This window comes from Bemisia tabaci, chromosome 6 (genome assembly GCF_918797505.1).
Source record: "Bemisia tabaci chromosome 6, PGI_BMITA_v3".
Taxonomy (NCBI): Eukaryota; Metazoa; Arthropoda; class Insecta; order Hemiptera; family Aleyrodidae; genus Bemisia; species Bemisia tabaci.
This window is the reverse complement of record NC_092798.1, coordinates 31,437,104-31,456,970: the sequence shown is the minus strand read 5'-3', so window position 1 is coordinate 31,456,970 and position 19,867 is coordinate 31,437,104. Positions and strand designations below refer to the sequence as shown.

General features: G+C 40.7%; 1 protein-coding gene across 6 annotated transcripts in view; it reads left to right on the top strand.

The window, feature by feature from the left end:
* The window catches only part of LOC109044043 (dual 3',5'-cyclic-AMP and -GMP phosphodiesterase 11), a 174,594-nt gene that overhangs the window by 69,664 nt on the left and 85,063 nt on the right, over positions 1-19,867 (top strand). For 3 of the 6 annotated variants that reach the window (XM_019061568.2, XM_072302038.1, XM_072302039.1), the window contains one exon: positions 2,320-2,370. The exons of the other annotated variants lie outside the window; for them this stretch is intronic. Coding sequence is in view for 2 of the 3 variants with exons in the window: in XM_072302038.1 (XP_072158139.1) it covers positions 2,320-2,370 (51 nt within the window). In the remaining variant the exon portion in view is untranslated. The remainder of the gene's footprint in view (positions 1-2,319; positions 2,371-19,867) is intronic. 6 annotated transcript variants of the gene reach the window in all.

Here is a 19,867-nt window from a genome sequence, read left to right as displayed (position 1 = left end):
CTATGGGAAAGGATCGATAGACAGGGTGTTCGCAGCGACCTCCTTAATAATCGATTCTTTACCATAGCTTCAAATGAGGAAATATCGATAATCGATTATGCAGCCACGCCACTGGTTTTTAGTAATTATACTAGAGACCTTGTACAGTAGAAGAAGCACAAACAAATAATGGCCCCAAGATGTTTCCTTTTACATGTTTCTTAGATGTAATTGTTTCACTGAAAAGCAAATGGGTCGTATCTACGACAGGAATAAAAACATTTAAGTTGCCATGAAATTTAATGGAGCCCCGAGTGGTTTTTGCGAATGTTTCCCATACGATACGGTGCTCTCTCCCAAGTTTGCATGCATACGTATTACTTAACGATTGTTACCAATCCATCTTTACTGGACTTAAGTTTTTTCTCAAATAGTCACTCTGTAGATATGACCAGTTTTTTCGACGTTACCCAAATGTATATAACATAAAAAAATGTAAATGTACATCTCTTGCCATTAAATCTCAATCTTTTTACTAGCCTCTCAGAAAAGGTCAAGAGATTTTTCTCGTTGTGACATTTACCCGTTTTACCTCCATAAAACCAAGGAACTCGTGTTTCGTAACTATATCGCTCCGCGTCCACAACTACTTCGTATCGAAATGACGAAGCATATTATCTTGCATTTTTTCGCTTCCAGTTCTCGCACTTAAAACGGCGAGTTTATTTCCTTTCCCCGAGTCTAAATTTTCACAATACACTTGGCTTAATAGGAATGTCGACTTCACTTGCGAATACCCCGGAAGAAAGCGCGAGAATTTGCAAAAAATGAACTTTCTTAAAAGCTCGGCGAATGAAATGTCAGAATGTTAACGTCACGCTCGTGAAATTTACTCATCACGTTCAGCGTTTTCGCCGAGGGTTTTACGACGATCTCACGGCGGGCGAGGAAGCTAATGAAATTTTCAAAAGCAAGGGACGTAAAAAATTTCAAAAGGAATCGGTTTTTACATTTTATGGATCTGGCGGATGTACTTTTCGCCCGGCGAAAGCCCGGAGCAGGTCTTAAGTATTGCAGTCACGTTTTTCGCAGCTTTTATGTATTTTATCACTCTTACGCTTACAACGTTTCCCTGTGCTTCACGGTCTTTGCTTTGGATCCGCATCTCTCAGCCGTTTCCTTCCGTCTCGAAACATTTGTCAAGATTGTCAAAACTCGGGAAAATCTTGCGCGCGGAGGCAAGTTGTCGAGTCTATGAATAGACGGATTTAGAGACCGCGTCATTTGATGTATCGATTTTATAGCTTATGTAACGTCTTAAAAATTCTGGACAGCTGCAAAGTGTTTAATCATCCGTTTCTACCTCCGGAACATCATTCGCTTCAGGAAAAATAAAAACTTAAATCGACTTGTTTCATCGTTCTCGTCGCCTCCCGTGTAATACTAAGTTTTAATACCGTTGAAACATTTCAAAGAGCTTATCTAAAATATTCACGTTTGAATTATCGTTACGATTTCACGAAATTGTATACCAGAGAACTGCTGGAGTGCTAACAGAGATGTTCCGTTTTCCAACCAGCGCGCCTTCAAAACTGGGATAGGCAATGTGAGCGGCTCGGGAGCAGTAATAGTTGCTTGCTGAAGTTTAGCCACGTTCAAAACGTTCTCTCCGTTTCTTTATCATTTTCGCATCAATGAAGTTTCTGCATATGTCATGGTTTTTCGCTTTAAGTCAACTTAATGTCTATCCCCCCCCCCCCAATTTTTCCCCTCTGGGAGTAGCCTACGTTTGTGAATGAATTCTGCCCCAACGTTTACCCGTGCGCTCTCATGCACTGTTTGACCACAAGTCCATAAATAAACCGAGGCCCCTCTCAGTGGCGTGGCGTGCTTTGCGATGTGTCGATTGATCTGTCATTTAAACCTATGGAAAAGGATCGATTAACAGGGTGTTCGTAGGGAACACCTTAATAATCGATTCTTTACCACGGATTCAAATGGAGAAATATCGATAATCGACCACTCACGCCACGCCACTGACCCCTCTTAACCTCAAATGCGTAATGTAGACCACATTTTCACTGGTTTTGAATAATCTATTAATACCCAATTTTTTTATTGTTAATTCATCCTCCTTATTTTATAATGATCAAATTCCAATAAAACAAACTTTGCGTCGTACGCGGTGTATGAAATTCTGGATTCCATCTCATTCAAGGGATGTATTTGTACCTAAGGTTTTGTTTTGTTGAATCTGCGTCAACATACACAGCTATCTATTTTCCTGTGTAAAATAATGATTCGCTCAAACTAACATTTTTTTCTCTTTTTGTATTTCAGGTAGGTCTCATGTGGCAAGATACCTGCCTTTCTGTCCATCCCTGGGAAGAGGTACGATTTCCTTTATCATCTCAATATTTTCTTACACTGTGAATATGCACTACATGTTTATTTTAAAATATCCAATGAGGATCAATTTTTGTTTCTTTTTTTCGTTTTTTCTGTGACCATAAAATATAAGGAAAATTGCTGAGAAACATAAGCGTGGTATTATGTCTATGACTACAACTGTCAGTCCTAATTTACCGTATGTTTTTCCACTGTATTCGGTTTTTTTTTCCTACTCAAAACGTGTCAACAGATAATATTAGTCACCCTCCGTAATTCAATTATGCATTTACTACTGTAGAAACAAAATCCACCGAATTGACTTTAATAAGCTTATGTCATTCGGTGAATTATAGTGCAGGAAGAGTGCGATAATCCTAGGCAATAAATTTCAAACTCACTCAGCTTATCAAATTGTTAGAGTATTTCTACGAACGCAGGTGAGAAGGAGGAAAGACTCCTACTCATCTGACAAATTAAGCAGACTTGTTGAGCAAATCTATTTACCAAACATGGTTGATTAAGACAAAATCTGACCAAATTTCCTTGTAAAGTGTGTATTTCAGGCCCACCACCGTCATTAGATGGCGACTTTACACCGTTAGGTTACAATGAATGCTGCAACGCATGAGATATATTAATGCCGCAAAAGTATCTTGCCTATCTCTCTCGAAGAAGTTTTCCGGTTGCATTCGATAGTCTTACTTAAAGCCTCAATGTTTGAAAGTCTCGCGAAATCGCGACGACACGCGGAATTTAACAGCACTGAAGATGAGGCCCTTAGCAACCTCGAAATCCATCAGCGTCTGGAGTAACTTGGAAGTAGGTAGGCTAGGCGCTCCGAGGGCGAAAAGAAATAATAGCAATCATCAATCAGCAATCGAATAAATAAGTCAAAATTCTTGCCGGAACTTTTAGCTTTATATAAACCAGCCAACAAGATTTGGACCCATGATGAGGTCTCCGTGAGTCAGTGCGAGGCCATACTCTCCCGCTATACAGGGTGTCCCAGGATTAATTACGAATATTGAAGGAGTCGATTCTTTGAGTCAAAGCAATAGACAAAGAAGACATAGATAGAATGGAGCTATCCTATTGGTTGAAATGGTTGGTTCTTATAGACTAAGGGAGAAAATGATGGACTAACTATCGGGTCCCTCGTGGGTTGCCGTTACCTAGTCTATTACCTGCCTCCTTTGACCATTGTAACCACTCACTTCCACCAATAGGATCCCTCCAAATCCCTTTTGTCTTCTTTGTCTATAGCTTTGTCTATCAATTTCAATAAGTGGCCCGCAGAGGCCTTAAGAGGAGCATGTTATCGAACAAAAACCACGATCGAAAATCCCTCTTTTAGCGATATTAATTATCGATCAAGGTAGATCGATAAAAACTCAGCAATCGACTTACAGTAGCAGTCGACAGTGGCGTGGCGTGCTTTGCGATGTATCGATTGTTATGCCATTTAAACCTGTGGAAGAGGATCGATGAACAGGGTGTTCGCAGCGAACGCCTTAATAATCGATTTTTTACCATAGGTTCAAATGGCGTAACAATCGATACATCGCAATTCACGCCACGCTACTGGCAGTCGAGGGGCTAATTAATGCAAACGGCGTCGGAACGCAGGGCTTACACAGAGGGACGGGCGGCGGGGGTGTTATTTTGACTGAGTTTTTGCTTCCCGGCGGGGGGCGGGGCGGGGCGCGAAAACAAACGACAGGACGGGGATGGTGGATCGGACATTCCGCTCGGATGGGTGATGGCCGGGGCGAAAAATTGAAACGGAAAGCGGGGGCTCCCACGGTGCTCCGTTTCCGAAAACAAACGCACCGACGAGTTCGGCGGGGTTGCCGCCGCCAGGTACTCGAGCCCCCCTCGCGGCGGCTCCACCTGCGGAAACGGCAAGGGCGCCGCAACGCCCTCGATTTATCACGGACGAGGAAAAACGAGCGTCGCCTACGGCCCATTGCCCGGTCCGGCCACAACTCGACCCGAGAAAATGAAGCACTTGTTTGCTCCCCAACATGGAGCGATCGTTGGACATTTTTCGCCGCCGATCCATCCGACAGGTGTTCCGATAAAATTAGTCCCAGTCGGATCCCCGTATCTCCTCCGAGCTCCTTTCCTCTACAGGGTGTCCCAGGATTAAGTGCGAATATTGAAGAAGTCGATCCTTGGGGTCAAAAAATGCAGTATAGCTTTTTTTCCAAAAACGCTTTCCTGGGGGCCACGGCCCCCCAATGTTTGAGAGAAAAAATCGTCTTTTTAATTTTGTGACAATTTTTACCACAAACGTGAATTCAAATTGGTAAGTGGGGGGTAATTTTTAGCGTTAATTTCATTTTTGACCTACAATAAAGGGAAAACTGATTTTGAGGAGAGGTTTAACGGGGTATCGAACCGTAAAGTGGCCAAAATTAATGTTTTTAGCACTAAATTCAGCGTTGAAAAATATTGAGATGATGAATCCTGCAGTTTTTTGCTAGAACTCGTCGTTTTTGAGATTATAGGACTAATAGGGGATAATAAGGGATAATAAATGAGCCCCTAGTAATTTTGAAAATCAATCAGCAGCTGGTTCCCTCGCAAATTCGCTTCCAAGTATATTCGCACAGGGGCGCATAAAGTTCTCAGCCTTCCCCAATTCGCAATATTCCCTCCGCAAAATGTGATATTTGGCTATAATTGCGCCTCCAAGGCAGCGCACGTGAATGGCATTCAACACAAAAAACGATGTGCTCCCCAGTTTTCTCCCCAAAATTGATTGAAATGTACGTTAAAAAGAAAAGAAGAAGAAGAAGAAAAAGTCTTCCCCAATTCCCCAAATTCTCACGCGAGTGGTCCTATAATCATGATCGCGTGATCGAGAAAATTTTGCAGCCCTGTAAATCTGCATCTGTGAATTTCGTGTTTCTCTGAAAAATATTATTTTTTAAAACTTGCTCGGTTACTGTGATTTTCCCGGGTTCACACTATTTTAAAAGGGCATCAAAACCAGAAACAGTTCATGGGTTCAGTCTTGTACTGCAACTCATTAGAGTTCATTTTGTTACTCCAACTCTAATTTGTTATATTTCTGGCTACGAAAGGGGACCCCCCTCCCCCACCCCCCAGTGAAAAGATGGCGATATGTAGTTTTAAATGAAATACAGGAGTGCCAACTCCCAGGAGGGGCTGTGTGAGAACCGGGCAATTTTGGTTGGAAAATTGGAAAATTCTTTCCTCGGAAAATTGTTCATCCCCATCTTTTTAATATTTCTCACAGGTGTCATATTGCTTTAAAGGTGTCTCTTGCTTTTCTCCACTGGAAAAAAAGTTACGGGCTACATATGTAGACATACCGTCCGTTCTGGGTTCAGAGGCCGAAAGTTCCGGGTGCTGGAGCCGTAACTTCGATTGCTTCGGGTGCTACGACCGGAACTTTCGGCCTCTGAGCCCGGAACGCGGACGGTAGGTCTTTATAACCCATGAGTACGGCCCCTATGGCCGGAGTTTTTTTTTCTTTGTCCTTTGCGTGTGATCCTCTGAAGGTCGTGAATCAAAAAGTCAGTGATTAGCAGCATACCGCGTAGGTTAGGCACATTATCGTGGATACACCGTAGTACGGGTCTACGCCCAGCCAGGATACTTATTTCGGCGGTAAGGTGTTTACCCATTCATTTCGACGAGAGCACACTCTTGCATTCATACATTCATTCACCTCTCCCGGAGCTTCGACAGAATTGGGGCCCGCGAAATCCGGTTCGGGTTCCACGGTGACCGCCCGGTGTGGCCCGGCGCACAGTGGAACGAACCATCAGAATCGTCGGACAAGGAATGTTCGACCAAAATTGTAAATTCCATTAAGGAAACCGAGCCTTTCCACGTCTGTACAAACATTTTGACAATATCTCCTTTAATAATTGTTTATTTTAGAAATGAAGGATGTCTTAATGCTCAGTTCACTCATTAGTTCCTTCTGAAACGTGAAAGTCACAAACTTTCAGACACCTGCTTTTGATGTGGTCCACGGTGATAGTGTTGAATGACGGATAATATTAGCTACTGCATATATCTTAGAACTATAAGAGCTCACTGGAAAAAAAAAACACATTGGATCTAGAGTCCAGACTCTTAAAAATATCGACAAGAAAAAATACTCTTGATTCTATCGGATTTTTGCTTAAATCAAGAACTAAGCCTCTTAATTTGAGCGGATTTCCTTTTGATTTAAGCAAACATCTGATTGAATCAAGAGTATTTTTTCTTGTCAATGTTTTCAAGATTCTGGACTCTAGATTCAATGTGTTTTTTTTCCAGTGCTCATGTTATATATGTAAAAATTTTGCTTTTAAATGGATCCCTCTATTTTTTCCCTACGCATTATATTCAACAATTAAAACACGAGTCACGTAATACCACATAATTGGCCCATTTTGCACAGTGATATGACAAAAATGTCCACTTTTTCTTCCCGGCAAAACGCCCCAACGAACCGTTTCATTTATTTATTTTTTTTTTTTCTTAATAGAGGTAGATGTTTGTTACGTATAGCAATAGTCTTATTTAGGTGTTAAAAATTTAGTATGTCGAATTTCTGTTGCAGTCAAAGATCCGCAAGCTAACCACTGGTTAGTAACCAGGTCGAGCTCCGATACTTTGTAGCCGCAAATTATTCGCGATTTTACCGCTGTGTGGAGAGCAGGGCTCATGCTGAGTTCGCAAGAATAATTTTTCTCCGACCGACGATTTCAAATTCTAAGAATCAGATCTTACTCCTTTAAACAAGCTTGAACACTCAACTCGTCAAGTGTGTTTGACGTCATCGCGCTCCCAAGTGAATCAGAGGGAAAGAGAGAGAAAAGGAGAAAGAGGAAGGAGAAAGGTTTAAAATCCATTCATAATGAGTCTCCTGAAAGTCTCAGCGGAGCAAATGCTTGCTTTTGGATTGTGCATTAGGTAACACACTTATTTTTCCTGTGCTGTCACCATTAAACAGTCTGCGTTTTGTCAGCCTTGGTTTGACCGCAGAATACCGCTCTTGCAAGTGTTCATTCGTCCTCATAAAATCGAGTTTTGATGAAGTCTTGATCGTCGTGTGCAATTTTTTACACTTTAATTGTCACAGCAAAACACGCAACGAACACCGTCAGGTGAAACTTGGAAAAGTCAGGAAATTTTTCTTATCTTGGATAGTCAGAGAAGGGTCACGAAATTTTGCCATGGAAAGTTTATCTCTTGCTCATTAGCAAATTTTACATAGGTCCACTCGTTTTCACGCTCTACCACAGCACAAAGCACAACTCAAGTTCTGAACTTTTTTCTTTTTAGGCGCATTCTCTTGGTCAAAATATTTCAAAAAGGACTCTAACAATAAGTAAGAAATGTATCATGCAGCACTGTAAAAAGTGAGAATATTTTCAATTTCAAGCGAACTTGTCATCTTAATATCGGAATATCGGACGCACACTGTTAAAATCTCAGAATTCATGGAATCCAGAGAGCGTTTCACCCTCGGAGCATATTTTGCCCCTAAAAAACTCCCTAAAACCCCCTAAACCACCCGATATGAATGAAGAGTGAGTTCAACTCTGTTTGAAGCTATCTTTGCATCTATGGAGCAGATTTTGTTCCCTGATGATAATACTCAGGGGTTTTTTTTTGGAGGGGGGGGGGGGGGTTCTGAAGTGATATGGCCTCCGGATTTCACGCCGAGATTTCTAAGTGTCTTTAAACTTGGCGTTTCATTATCTCTTCCTACTTTGAGATTCAACCACGGTCCACGAACATATAGCGTCGCATGTTTCTGTAATAATTACATTCTACAAAGCTAGCAAAGTAGAAAATTACCCGTTAGGTTCAACAACCTTAACCCGTTTGAAAAACGCCGTATGAGCATTCAAATGTTGCCAAATTTCCTCTCACAAAATATCAATTCTGAAAGAAAGTTATGAATATTTTTTCTTGAAATTCTCTGACTTGTTGAATCAAATGACGAACGAAATCCTCCGGAGAATCAGTTGAGATATATGCTCAAATTCCCCTGTAGAAACTTATTTTGGAAGGAAATTTGGCAACGCCTGACGGCTCATATGGCGTTCTTTCTTAACAGGGCAGTTTGGGAGACGAGGATTTGCGCTTCCATTCTGTCGCCGGAGCGTGTGAGGAGGGACACCACACCGACACATTGTCTTTTCAGAACGACGCTATGGCGTGGCGTGCTTTGCGATGAATCGAATGATTTTCCGTTTACGTCTATGGAAAAGTATCGATCTTCGGAGTGCCCGCAATAATCGATTCTTAAGCATAGCTTCAAATGGAAAATTTCGAGCTTGGCCGCTGGGACGGCGACGATGAGACGTAGTCGGAGGGCCACGGATGGAAGTCAATGGTTCGTCGATCACTCATTCATCCATTCATCGGGGCGTCAGTGAGTGAGTAACCTGGACAGACGCCCGCGTACGCTGGCGTCTCTGGCGCCGCGACGCACAGTGGATCGAGTCAATGGAGATGTTGCTTGTGTGAGGAATTTGCAATTTGACTGCTGATACTTATGTAAAGGTTCGCGAGAAACACGATGGTGCCACTGGTTTTCTCTGAAATCATCTCCCAAGCTCAAAAAAAGCTCTCAAGTGAGGCCAAAATGGAGGAGATATCCCACCTACCCTGCGAGTCACTCTACATCAAAACAAACTCTCCATGCAAAGATAGGGAGCAAATACATTAGCAGGTTGCCACTTTATTCGGGACTCCAAAACTGAAAACACGGCAACCCTGCTAATGTATTTGCTCCTATCTGTGCATGGAGAGTTTGTCTTGATGTGGAGGTGGACTCTCAGGGTAGGGTAGGATATCCCCTCCATTTTGGTCTCAACTTGAGAGCTTTTTTTGAGCTTGGGAGTTGATTTCAGAGAAAACCAGTGGCCTCATCGTGTTTCTCACGAACTTTTACATAAAAATCAACGTCAAATCGCAAATTCCTCACACATGCAACATCTCCATTTTGATGTGTATTTCGTTACCTTTCTAATTTCATGGGGTGCCTTAAGAAGAAAATTTCACGAGAAAACCAATGGAACCACTTTTAGAACCTCAAATTTTTATATAAACGGAGTTATGAGCGTGTAAAGTTTCCAAATTTTGTTCCACCTCTTCCATCGGCTCGTTCCAATGTACGACGCTTCAACTCCTCGCTCGTCACTCGACGCGAAGATGCCTCGCCACTCGTGCTCGTGTTAACACACTTCGAACAAGGAAAAGAGTACCATCGTCTCGCTCTGTATACCGCCTTGCCTAGGAAAAACGCTCTATAAACATTCGATCGTTGCCATATTTCCTCGAATAAAATACTTATTTTTGTAGGAAAATTACAAAGGTTTTTATTGAAATTTACAGGCATGGCAAGAAAAATTGCGATTGAAATTCTCTGAAAAATTCAACTTAAAAAGTTGACGAATTTGCCTAAAAATGTGTGTTCTATCGAGTGAACTTTTGCAATCTTGGAATGTTTGCACGGCGTTTTTTCTAAGACAACGATGTACAACTGTTCTAGACATGTAGATCATAGCATTTGGCGTTCGACCAGGCCTGACCAAGGGCCGCGCGGCACAGATTTCCTCCGTTTTTAAAGATTAAAATGGAGCAGTGCTTTTTTATTGCATAGGAGCTCTTTCCTGTCGGTGTATCTGTCTGTGGCGCGCAAGATTAGGAGTTACTCTTGAAGTAACAGTTAAATTGTGTTTCCAAACATGCTTCTCGTTGATCGTCTCTAAAGAGGCTAATTTAAAAACAATGCCTAGATATAAATGAAAGAATAATCTAATTAAGTAAGATTGTAAATAAAAAAAAAACATCTACAGTGATTAAGTTTTTTTTAATCAACAGAAATCAACGAAAGCCTTAATTAAGAATTAAATATAAAATACTTTCTCAGTTGGAAAGCAATAAGGGCCACAGGAGCTATGGTAAACTCTGGTCAAGATAGATTACTTTGAAGTCGACCCAGTTATCCAAAAGACCTCGAAGAAAAGTAATACCACAGTCCTTATATCAGACCCCATCCCTCCGAGTATTCAACATTAAGCAAGCTTCCCTCGCCGCTGATCTGTAATCTCCTAAATCGCATCCTTCCTCATTTAACTTCTAAAGAAAGTTAATTAATTAAGTTTGATCCAAATAATGAGATTGGGTCTTTTCAGTGGGAATCTCCATCGGCCTTTCTAGCACCCAGGTTTCGTGGAAATCTGCCACGGTTAAAAATGTTTGTGTCCATGGTTAGTGGTTACTTTGGGCTACTGTGAGATTTTTTTTCGGTCAGATCGACCAAAATAACTTGGTCGATCGGCAAAAGTTTTGGTCAAATCAACCATCGCAGGACACTTAGAGACATCTGGGGATGAAGAGAGTGTCCTACTAAACTAATGTATACTCTTTTTGTTTCCATCGCTGTCACAAGGATGCAGAAAATACTTAGCCTTCCCATTTTTCAAATCGGCCCTCCGATTTTCAAAATCCCTTTTTCCCCAGAGTGTTCAACGAGATGACTGTGTTATAGCTCTGTGTGTACGCATTACATATCGCGATTTTGCGAAAAACACGTGATTCCTACTGCGGCTCTACGAGATATTCGTGATTTTTTCCGCAGCTTTGCAAAAAAAATCGCGACTTTATCGGCTTTCCCATCTGAAAATACTGCTTCGCTACGTTGGTTCGGTTATTGGTCACTGGTCGAGAAGTTTTCGCCCCCCTGCGCTGCGCGCCCCAAATTCGATCCCGCACTTTGCGCCTGATCTTCAACGAGGTTACAAATTTTCAACCCTAAGCTTTGGCACTAGAAAGTAGGAGGAAAACTCCGGCTTTAGAATCCGTGCATACGGGCAATATAGACATACCGTCCGCGTTCCGGGCTCAGAGGCTGAAAGTTCCGGGCGTACCACCCGAAGCAGTAGAAGCTACGGCTTCAGCACCTGGAACTTTCGGCCTTCGAGCCTGGAACGGACAGTATGTCTATATAACCCGTAATTTCTTTTTCTGTGCGTAAGAAAAAATACCAAAAAATATTTTCAGCGCGTCCAGGTCACCTTGTGGTCCACTTCCTGCATCAACTCCAAATGTCGGTTTCTTTTTCTAACTGTGCGCATCATCTTCCTTCTTCCCCGAGGAAAGGTCGAAAAGAGGCTGGGATTTGGCGGATTTTTATCGAGGGTTCCGACCTGCTCTCGATTAGGTTTTCTCGGAATCGGGCGAAACCAGGGCCGGGGATGGGGCAGCTGCCGTGAGGATGATTCAATCGGATCGCGCGAAATGTGCGGCGAAATTCGCTCGTCGGTGTCGGTGTCGGCGCGGCGCACGGTGGATCGAGTCAATGGGAGGGGTCGGTCATCGCGCATCACGCGTCTTATTTTCTCTGATTACGGAGATTTCCCACCCTTAGAATAGAGCAAATTACACTCATCTACTGTATTTTTCGTCGTAGATTCCATTTTTGATCATTTTTCAGCCGAATAACGAGTTTTAATACGAGTTTGACACACTTTTTCATGACTATTGAAATTGGGATCCTTGATAGCTGTTTTTTCACGTTACTTTCGGCGAATGGGACCGTAAGCATCTTACATAAAGAATAATTTTGCAGAACTTGACTCAAGAACATTACTTGAGGAGTGAGGGAGGGCGGCTTTACAGCCCCCTCACCACGAAGGTTGCCATATTTCTTTCAATTTCTGCTAACATCGTTTTTTGTTCATGTTAATTGGTTTCTCGCAATTGCATACTGACACATATACGGAACATTCTGATAATGTTCATTTTTCTTCTCTTTTCCTCCAGCCAGTCAATAGACGTTTTCATTTTTATGAACTCTCTACTCTTTCAGTTATTCAACAAATATTCATATTTCAAAAAATAGATCAATATATTAAAGAAATAAAAAAGAGATGTATATACTGTAGCTTCTTTTTATCGAGTCATCCTAGAATATTATTATAGGTACTTATCACCAAATAAAAAAAATTGAATGTGCAGGGGAAAAAAATTATATCATCTTCCATTATTTCGTTTTGTTCCTCGATGTTTGGAGTGAAGTTTGAAACATATTTATTGAATAAATATTTAAATAGGAGGAAAATTATTTTTCATGCAAGTTCTGATCCCTTGAAGAACCTCTGAGAAGGACTATTGTCTCTTGAAGAAATTTCTTGTATTTCTTCTTTTTCAACCCACAACCAATTTTTACTTTCTCGCTACCCTAGGGTAGAGAAAGTATTGTCATCCTCCAAGGGGGGGAAAAAAGTTGAAATTTTATTTGTATGGAGCTCATGAAAGAGTTCTAGGTATGTTGCAGACATTTTGCAAGAAACGGGACGTGTGAAATATACAATGCGCAAAACATACACCTTAAACTTTATCGCACAGTATAACGCTGATCGAATCAGCTTCAAAGACTAACAGAAGGTTAATGTATCGTCCAAAAATATCAACAAGTAAGCCAAAATCAGTAATCAGTAGAAAAATTATCGAGATTGAAGGATATCGTGTGATGCACGATTTTATTGATGACAATAGAGCAAGATCGGATTCCCAGCAGGCGCGACTTCCTATCATTCAAATGGACCGTTTTCGCAGATTAGCGGATATTAGCGGCTAATTATTACATAATATCATTCCTGATAGTGTACAGGAGGCAACCCAACAAAGGATTTTGCGGACACTTGTGGACATTTTTTTATCGAGCTATTTTAACATTTTTTGGGCGTTTTTTTAAAGCAAGCTTTGGAGGTGGTTTTGGTCCTCCTAAAAATATGCCAATGCACATTAATGATATACCAAAATGTTCCTTAAAGGGAGGAGAATAAGCATGTTTAATTGAAATTTTGATTTATCTGCCACAGAACTCATGCAAAAGCGAAATAAAACCTTGAGAATTAGACGGCAAATTCGATACCACCTGCAATGTCAGCTTTAGGCAACCCGCATGTCAAAGCGGAAGGGTTCAAAGATCCTAGAACCGTGGATACATTCATTTTGGAAGCTTAACTACTAGAAAACCAAGAAAAAATATTTAAAATCAGACTTTTTTTTTGTCGCCCATGTCCGACCTCTACCATTGACTCGATCCACCGTGCGGCGGTCGGATTAAATAACCCCAGAAGCTGCTACAGCGCAGCATCAGTGTGCCAGTAGCGTAGTAGCGGTGGAATCATTAACGGTTTAACGCCTCCATAATCGCGGCCTCGAAAAAAATGCCCAAGTTCGAGCTCCAATTCCGACGTTGCCACATAGACCCTCAAACTTCTCTTTGTCTATGCGAATTCAAAATCGTGTAAGCGCCATGAAGAGTTGCCGAGATCATGAAACTGGTTGTCCAATCTGATGGGAAACCAGTGGCTCCAGAATGACAATGGCGAATTCGCACACAAATTATTTATTGCTTCGTCTAAGAGTGCTCAAAGAGCTGATTTCGCAGAATTTTTCCCCAATTTTTTTCTGACATGGGAATTAATATTGAAATAGATTTAAAAGTGGAAAAATGCACCGCCTAGTGACGTCATCCGGAGGCATTTCCCAGTTAAACACATGAATTCTAGCAAATTAGATCATTTTGTCAGATTTTCTCCCATTTTTTTTTTTTTTTTTTTTTGAACCAAGGGTATTCTTGCATTCAGTGCACTCGGTTGTTTCCACTTAAACACAAAATTCATCAACTTTCAGACACCTGCAGTCTCTCCATTCTCGTCATTTTACCGAGTATCTGACGTCAATTAAAACTGGGATTATCAGGAAAATCGGTCATGGCCCAGGAAATTTCTAGCGCGTCAAGCAGTGTGCAAGAATATAGAGTTTAGCACGTGCCAAAATGGAAAAATTTGACTCAATTCATCAAATATTTTGGTTTGCAAAATCAAACTAGAAAATGTTACGAAATATCGGGGGATATCAGGAAAAGCGAAAGTGAAGTTTCAGCGGACTATTTATTAAATTAAGATCAACATTTCACAATAATAAGTCAATGAAGCCAGAGCATTTAAGTTTATTTTTTGTTTATATATTTTGTTTAAAGAGGGGAACATGATGCACATCCTTAGCAACACGTGATGGCGTTTCTTTTTTCTACATTGAGCCTCATGCAGGAATAAAACCTCAAATCTCTTTTTTTCAAATTAACGTGGGTTGGTTCCTTTCTGATGGACTCGGTCCATTTGAACCCCGTTGGTGGGTTTTATTGTTCGTGTCAATAACCTTTTATTGAATGAGGCACCAGTGGAAGTGATGTCGCCTACTCTCTACACTGTTACGTACTTTCTACTTCAGTCGGAGCATAATTCCCCATGCTCATGGTACGTGATAATGTACCTAACATAACGTGACATCAAAGAGCGTACCTCTCTAAGCTCGGAAAACCACTCTCAGATTTTAAGTTTTTTGGTTTTTCCGCGCAGTTCGGAAAAAATAGAGTGCCTGCACGCGTCAACGGGCCATCTAAAAATCGAGCAGTGACGTTATTAGGTTGCGCCGTACTTTTATTTGACCCTAACGTGAGCAGCAATTTCAGTATGAATTCTAGCTCTGAGAGTTAATGTATTTTTTTGGGAGTTAATGTACTTTTTTCTTCTGTTGTTATTTCCCGTTACCGCCCGTTTTTTACCAGTCATTATATTGAGGTAATAATGTATCTTTTTAGCGTGATAGAAATGTGGTGTTGTGATATCGAGCGTTACCTTTCAGTGATTTTTTATCTCATTGTTGCTTTTATGCGCGATTATTATGTTGCCGCGAATGACGGAACGGGGAACGGACCACTAAAACTTCCGTGATAGTAAAAAAAGGTGTCGTATCGTTTTATTTAAAAGTTTTTTTTTAAAGTTTTCGCTTAGTTTTAAAACAGCCACAGATTTCCTCCTTTCCCCGAAAATTTAGTAGTCCCACCTTCAAATATCACTAAATTTTCAAAAAGGCCTGTAAAACACCAGTTATCTCCTTACGCACTGTGTTTATTCCAATCAATGCCTCAAAAAGTTTGAAGCGACTCACTCTAGCGTGAATCATAGGCACGATGTTTCACCCAATTCTCCCATTCTCTCATTCCATGTCCGTCTAAAGTTCCGGAACTCGGAACTTTTCCAATTCTCCACAATAGAGTAGACTATTGGTCACGGAAATATTTAATTGAAACATAGAAATAAGTTAGTCCTCATAATTTTATGTAGAATGCGGAGAGAGCAAGCCAATATTTCTCCCACTCCATGACCGTCAAAAGTTCCGGAATTCTCTTTAGATTTTTCAAAATTTCCGAGAAAATTCCGGAAAATGCAAACGATCCGGAAAATTGCGGAAATTTCATCAGTTCCGGGAAAAGTTAAGGAAAATCTCAAAAGTTCCGGAATTCGGCACTAGTTCCGGGAAATGGGATTACTGGTCTCACCGTAGATCCACAGAGTTTCTCGTCGAAGTCCTCTATGCTCTCTCCGCAATCTGCGGACAATTATGAGGAATAACTTATTTTTACGTTTCAATTAAGTATTTCCGTGGCCAATAGTCTATAATGTTCAAATTTTTGATTGGCAAACGATAAATATGACAACAAATATGTGGTTTTGTTTGTGAAATTCCTCCGAATCGTTCCTCATTATTTGCATCGACTAAATCATTTTGATCCTTGACAGTGACCGCACGCGTGAAAATGTGGAGAAAGGAAATAACTCAAATATTTTATATAATCCCCTCTAACTACATTCGTGCTTCTCTCTTTTTTTGCCCCTTTTGGAAAGCGAATTCTTCCAATTGCTCACAAGTTTGACATTCAGCAAGTCTTGCAGAAAAAGTGGGCTCTGTCAGTTTGTTTTGAGATTCGTTTGTTTTTTTATATAAACCTGAGAATGCTGCGTACCTATCGTTAATTATGTGCATCTCTTTTGATGATAAAAGTAAACAAAATAGTCAATCAATATAATAACATATTTTTCAATTTAATTTAAAAGTGGCGGCGAGTTTTTTTTTTTATCGTTTTTGTTCGTTTCATTTGCCCAAATTTTTACACTGTCTGATGTTCAACCTTATCTCTGTGTTCGTCCAACTCATTTTCTTTCTTTTTTAACATTTATTCTCCTCTGCAGATTGAGAGAGAAAATAAACGAAAAGAAACAAGAATACCTGGAATTGTCAGAAAAAATTATGAAAGTGTCCGGGAAAAATTGTTAATTCAGCTCTATTTTCTTTTCAGAATGGGTTTGACGTTTGAACAACAAATTTTGCCAGAAAAATATTGCACATTATATCTTCTTAACCATCCGGCATATCTTCAATTGTCAGGGAATTTCACTAAAATTCGTCAGGGAAATCAAGGAAATGTCAGGGAATTTCATCTTTAAAATTCTGAGGCAATCGTCACTAAATCAGTCTGTAAAGGAAACCTTTTTACTGCATTAATGCGTCCAATCACTAGTACACGAAAGTTTTCAGTAAAGCTCGCACACAGCTTCAGTTATTTTATTCTTCTCTTACCCCTTGTTCATAGTTTTCGTCCATGCAACTGATTTATTGCCTGGCTATGCTATGGTATCATTATCTGTTTCCGAGCTCCAGCAGAGTTTACATACGGTAATGTCCTAATGTCGTGCTTGTCACCGCACCGGGCTGCGCTGCTTCGTTCTGCTGCATCGCCGCCTTGGCACGAGTCCCTTGTTGGGACTGGGGTACTCTTTCCATCTCCCATATCCACATGATGAAGATTTAGAGAGCAAACGCTCGGAATATAACCCTCCCGACGACTAAGACATCGCGGAATGATAGCATGGGAATCATGGATCGAACCGCTCTCGGAGAGTACCCGCAGATGAAATGAAGAAAAACCGAGAGAAAAGTCATGGTATTAGGGGAATACCGGGAAAACTGGGAAATGTCAGGGAATTTTAAATGGTCAGGGAGAATCTGGGAATGTCAGGGAAAAACGGGAAAATTGTTAAGCACCTTTATTTGCCGTCTAGAACGGGTTTGACGTTTTGAACAACACATTTCGTCTGAAAACTATTCTTAATAATGTCTTAGTAACCATCCGTCATAATATCTTCAATCGTCAGGGAATTTCACCAAAATGTATCAGGGAAATAAGGGAGATGTCAGGGGATTTCATTTTCTGAATTCTGTGGCAGCCCTGGGTCCGAATGCGAGCGTCTTCAGCTAAGGGTGGCGATAGCTGTGTGTAATACTTTTGAGTCATTTTACTGTGGTAAAAACACGGTGTTCAGCAACTTTGAAAACCGGGAGAACGAATGGTATTATTATTACGGGACTTTTTGGCATTAGGGTAAATCTGAAAAACGGCATGTAATCAGCGGAACTTTGTTGATTATAGATTTTTTACAGAATCATCAAGATTCCAGTTTCGTGATTGAAATTTTGTCCTTTGAAAAATCTCGGAAGTATCCCAACAAATTTTTCTCCAAATCGAGTAAAGAAAATTCTTGCTCACGATTTCTCATTAAAACAAGAAATTTATCGGGATCGTTTATTTAAAGAGTAATCAGGATTTTTCAAAATTGAATAATGCTCACCCCTCATTTGACCAAACACGATCAACCAGAGTGCAACCAGTCAAAAATTATATAAAGAGAGAAACAAAAACCGTAAATGTTTTAGGCTCCATAATTTGTCCGTTTTTAAGTTCGTCAATCCTGAATATCGGTCATATTCGGTTCCAGCGGCTGGAACAACCAGTCAGTCGCGCCAATCGGCCTGATTGTTTCTGTACAGTCAGTTGAACCAGTTCCTTCTGTAAAGGTCCACGTTCGTAATTAGATGGAACCTTAAACACTAGTACCATCACGCAATCCAAGGCTCATCCGAAAATGGGCATGATCCCTTTTTGAAACACTTGTTCAGTTGGACGTATTTCTATCAAACGGAACTATGTGCATTGAGACATGAGCCCTAAGACCCATAAGGATATGTGCATAACAGGGCTCACGTCTTAATGCACATAGTTCCGTTTGATAGAAATACGTCCAGTTATCATCGAGGCAACGAGCGCGCCCGTTGATAAAGCATGAATGAAAGGGTGACAGAGTAAAGTATAGTGAGTTAGTGACCCCATTCACTCGGAGCTTATCAACGGTCACGTGACGTCATCGCAAGGTTCCAGCCCCCGCCCTTCCCCCCTCCACCGTGTCCCGTTCCCTCCCACCCCAATTTTCTTATCAGCTATCAGTAAGTTTCCTCTCGTGGCCTCTTAATGGCTTTGCCTTGTAAGTTCTTATGAAAGCGTCGTTTTGAAATTTAAAATTGTAACAGCGCAAACCAACTCCATCGTTTTGACCTCAAGTCTGACTAAACTTCTGAAGCGGAGCATTAATTTGTAACCCCGCTGTGTTGTTGGGTGCTGATTACTTTGTTTAATTTTCTTGTAATGAAGTGTATACTCACTACCCTCCAAATCGTAACGTGGCTGAGGTTCTGCATAGGAGTTTACATTCTACGTTTACTGTCGTCATTACGCAAATTTTCGCCAGTTAGGTTAGGTTTCCACGGTAAAAAAAATAATCTTAAATTTGCCGCCAAGAAGTATTTCTTCTAAATCAAGAATTTCCTGGTTATAACTACTTTTTTAACCAAGCATCATTTTCTGGTATCAAGAAAAATTCAGCTTAAAGCAAGATGAAAAAAATTCTTGGCGGCAAATTCAAGAATCATTATGCTTTAGCCAAGCCACTTTTTTTCAGTACGCAGTATCAAGGTGTTTTGACAGGTATCTTGAGTATCTTCAATATCCTACACATTTTTGTTCTTATTATTAATCGGGACACACGCACACACGCCGGATACACACGCCACTGGATACACGCATTTTGTAATTGATTAATTTTTTAACGGTGATCAGTCAATACCTTTTCCCTTCTCACGTTTCTCCTCTCATCTCTAAGATAAATCGTTGCACTTCTCGGAAGCTTTGTCAATCGGTACAGACTTTGTCCAGCTTATTCCGCTTTACACCGAGCGCTGTAACGGGCTCATGCGATTTTTATTTTCTTTATTTCACTGCCCGGCTCCATGTATTTATTTAGCAATCATCGATAACACCAACTCATAGAAGTTATCAAGTACTTTTTCTCTCCCGTCTCTCTCTAAAACAATGATCATACAATCATACATAGAAAAGGAAACATCAAGCTGAAGAACGATTGGCAGTCTTTTTAAGCACTTCAAACATGCTCTCCTCTCGTCTCTTAACTTTCTTTCTTTTCTTTCCGTTGGAGTGTCCGTTATCCACACTCCACAGGCACCCACATGAGTACCCGTGCTGACTAGTTTATGGAAACAGATCGAAGTCACGCAAAGAATATGATTTTTCTCGAGTGCTCCTTCAAAAAATATCAGGTGATTGTTAGCAAATAAAATGTTTTTCACAGTGTGGCAGTTTCTTTAGTTTCTTGGCGAATCCATTTACATGCATATACGCATATATTCTGTATTGATCTCTCTTTTCTGACGTGTTAATGATACTTTGTTTTGTTAAGGCATCTTCAAA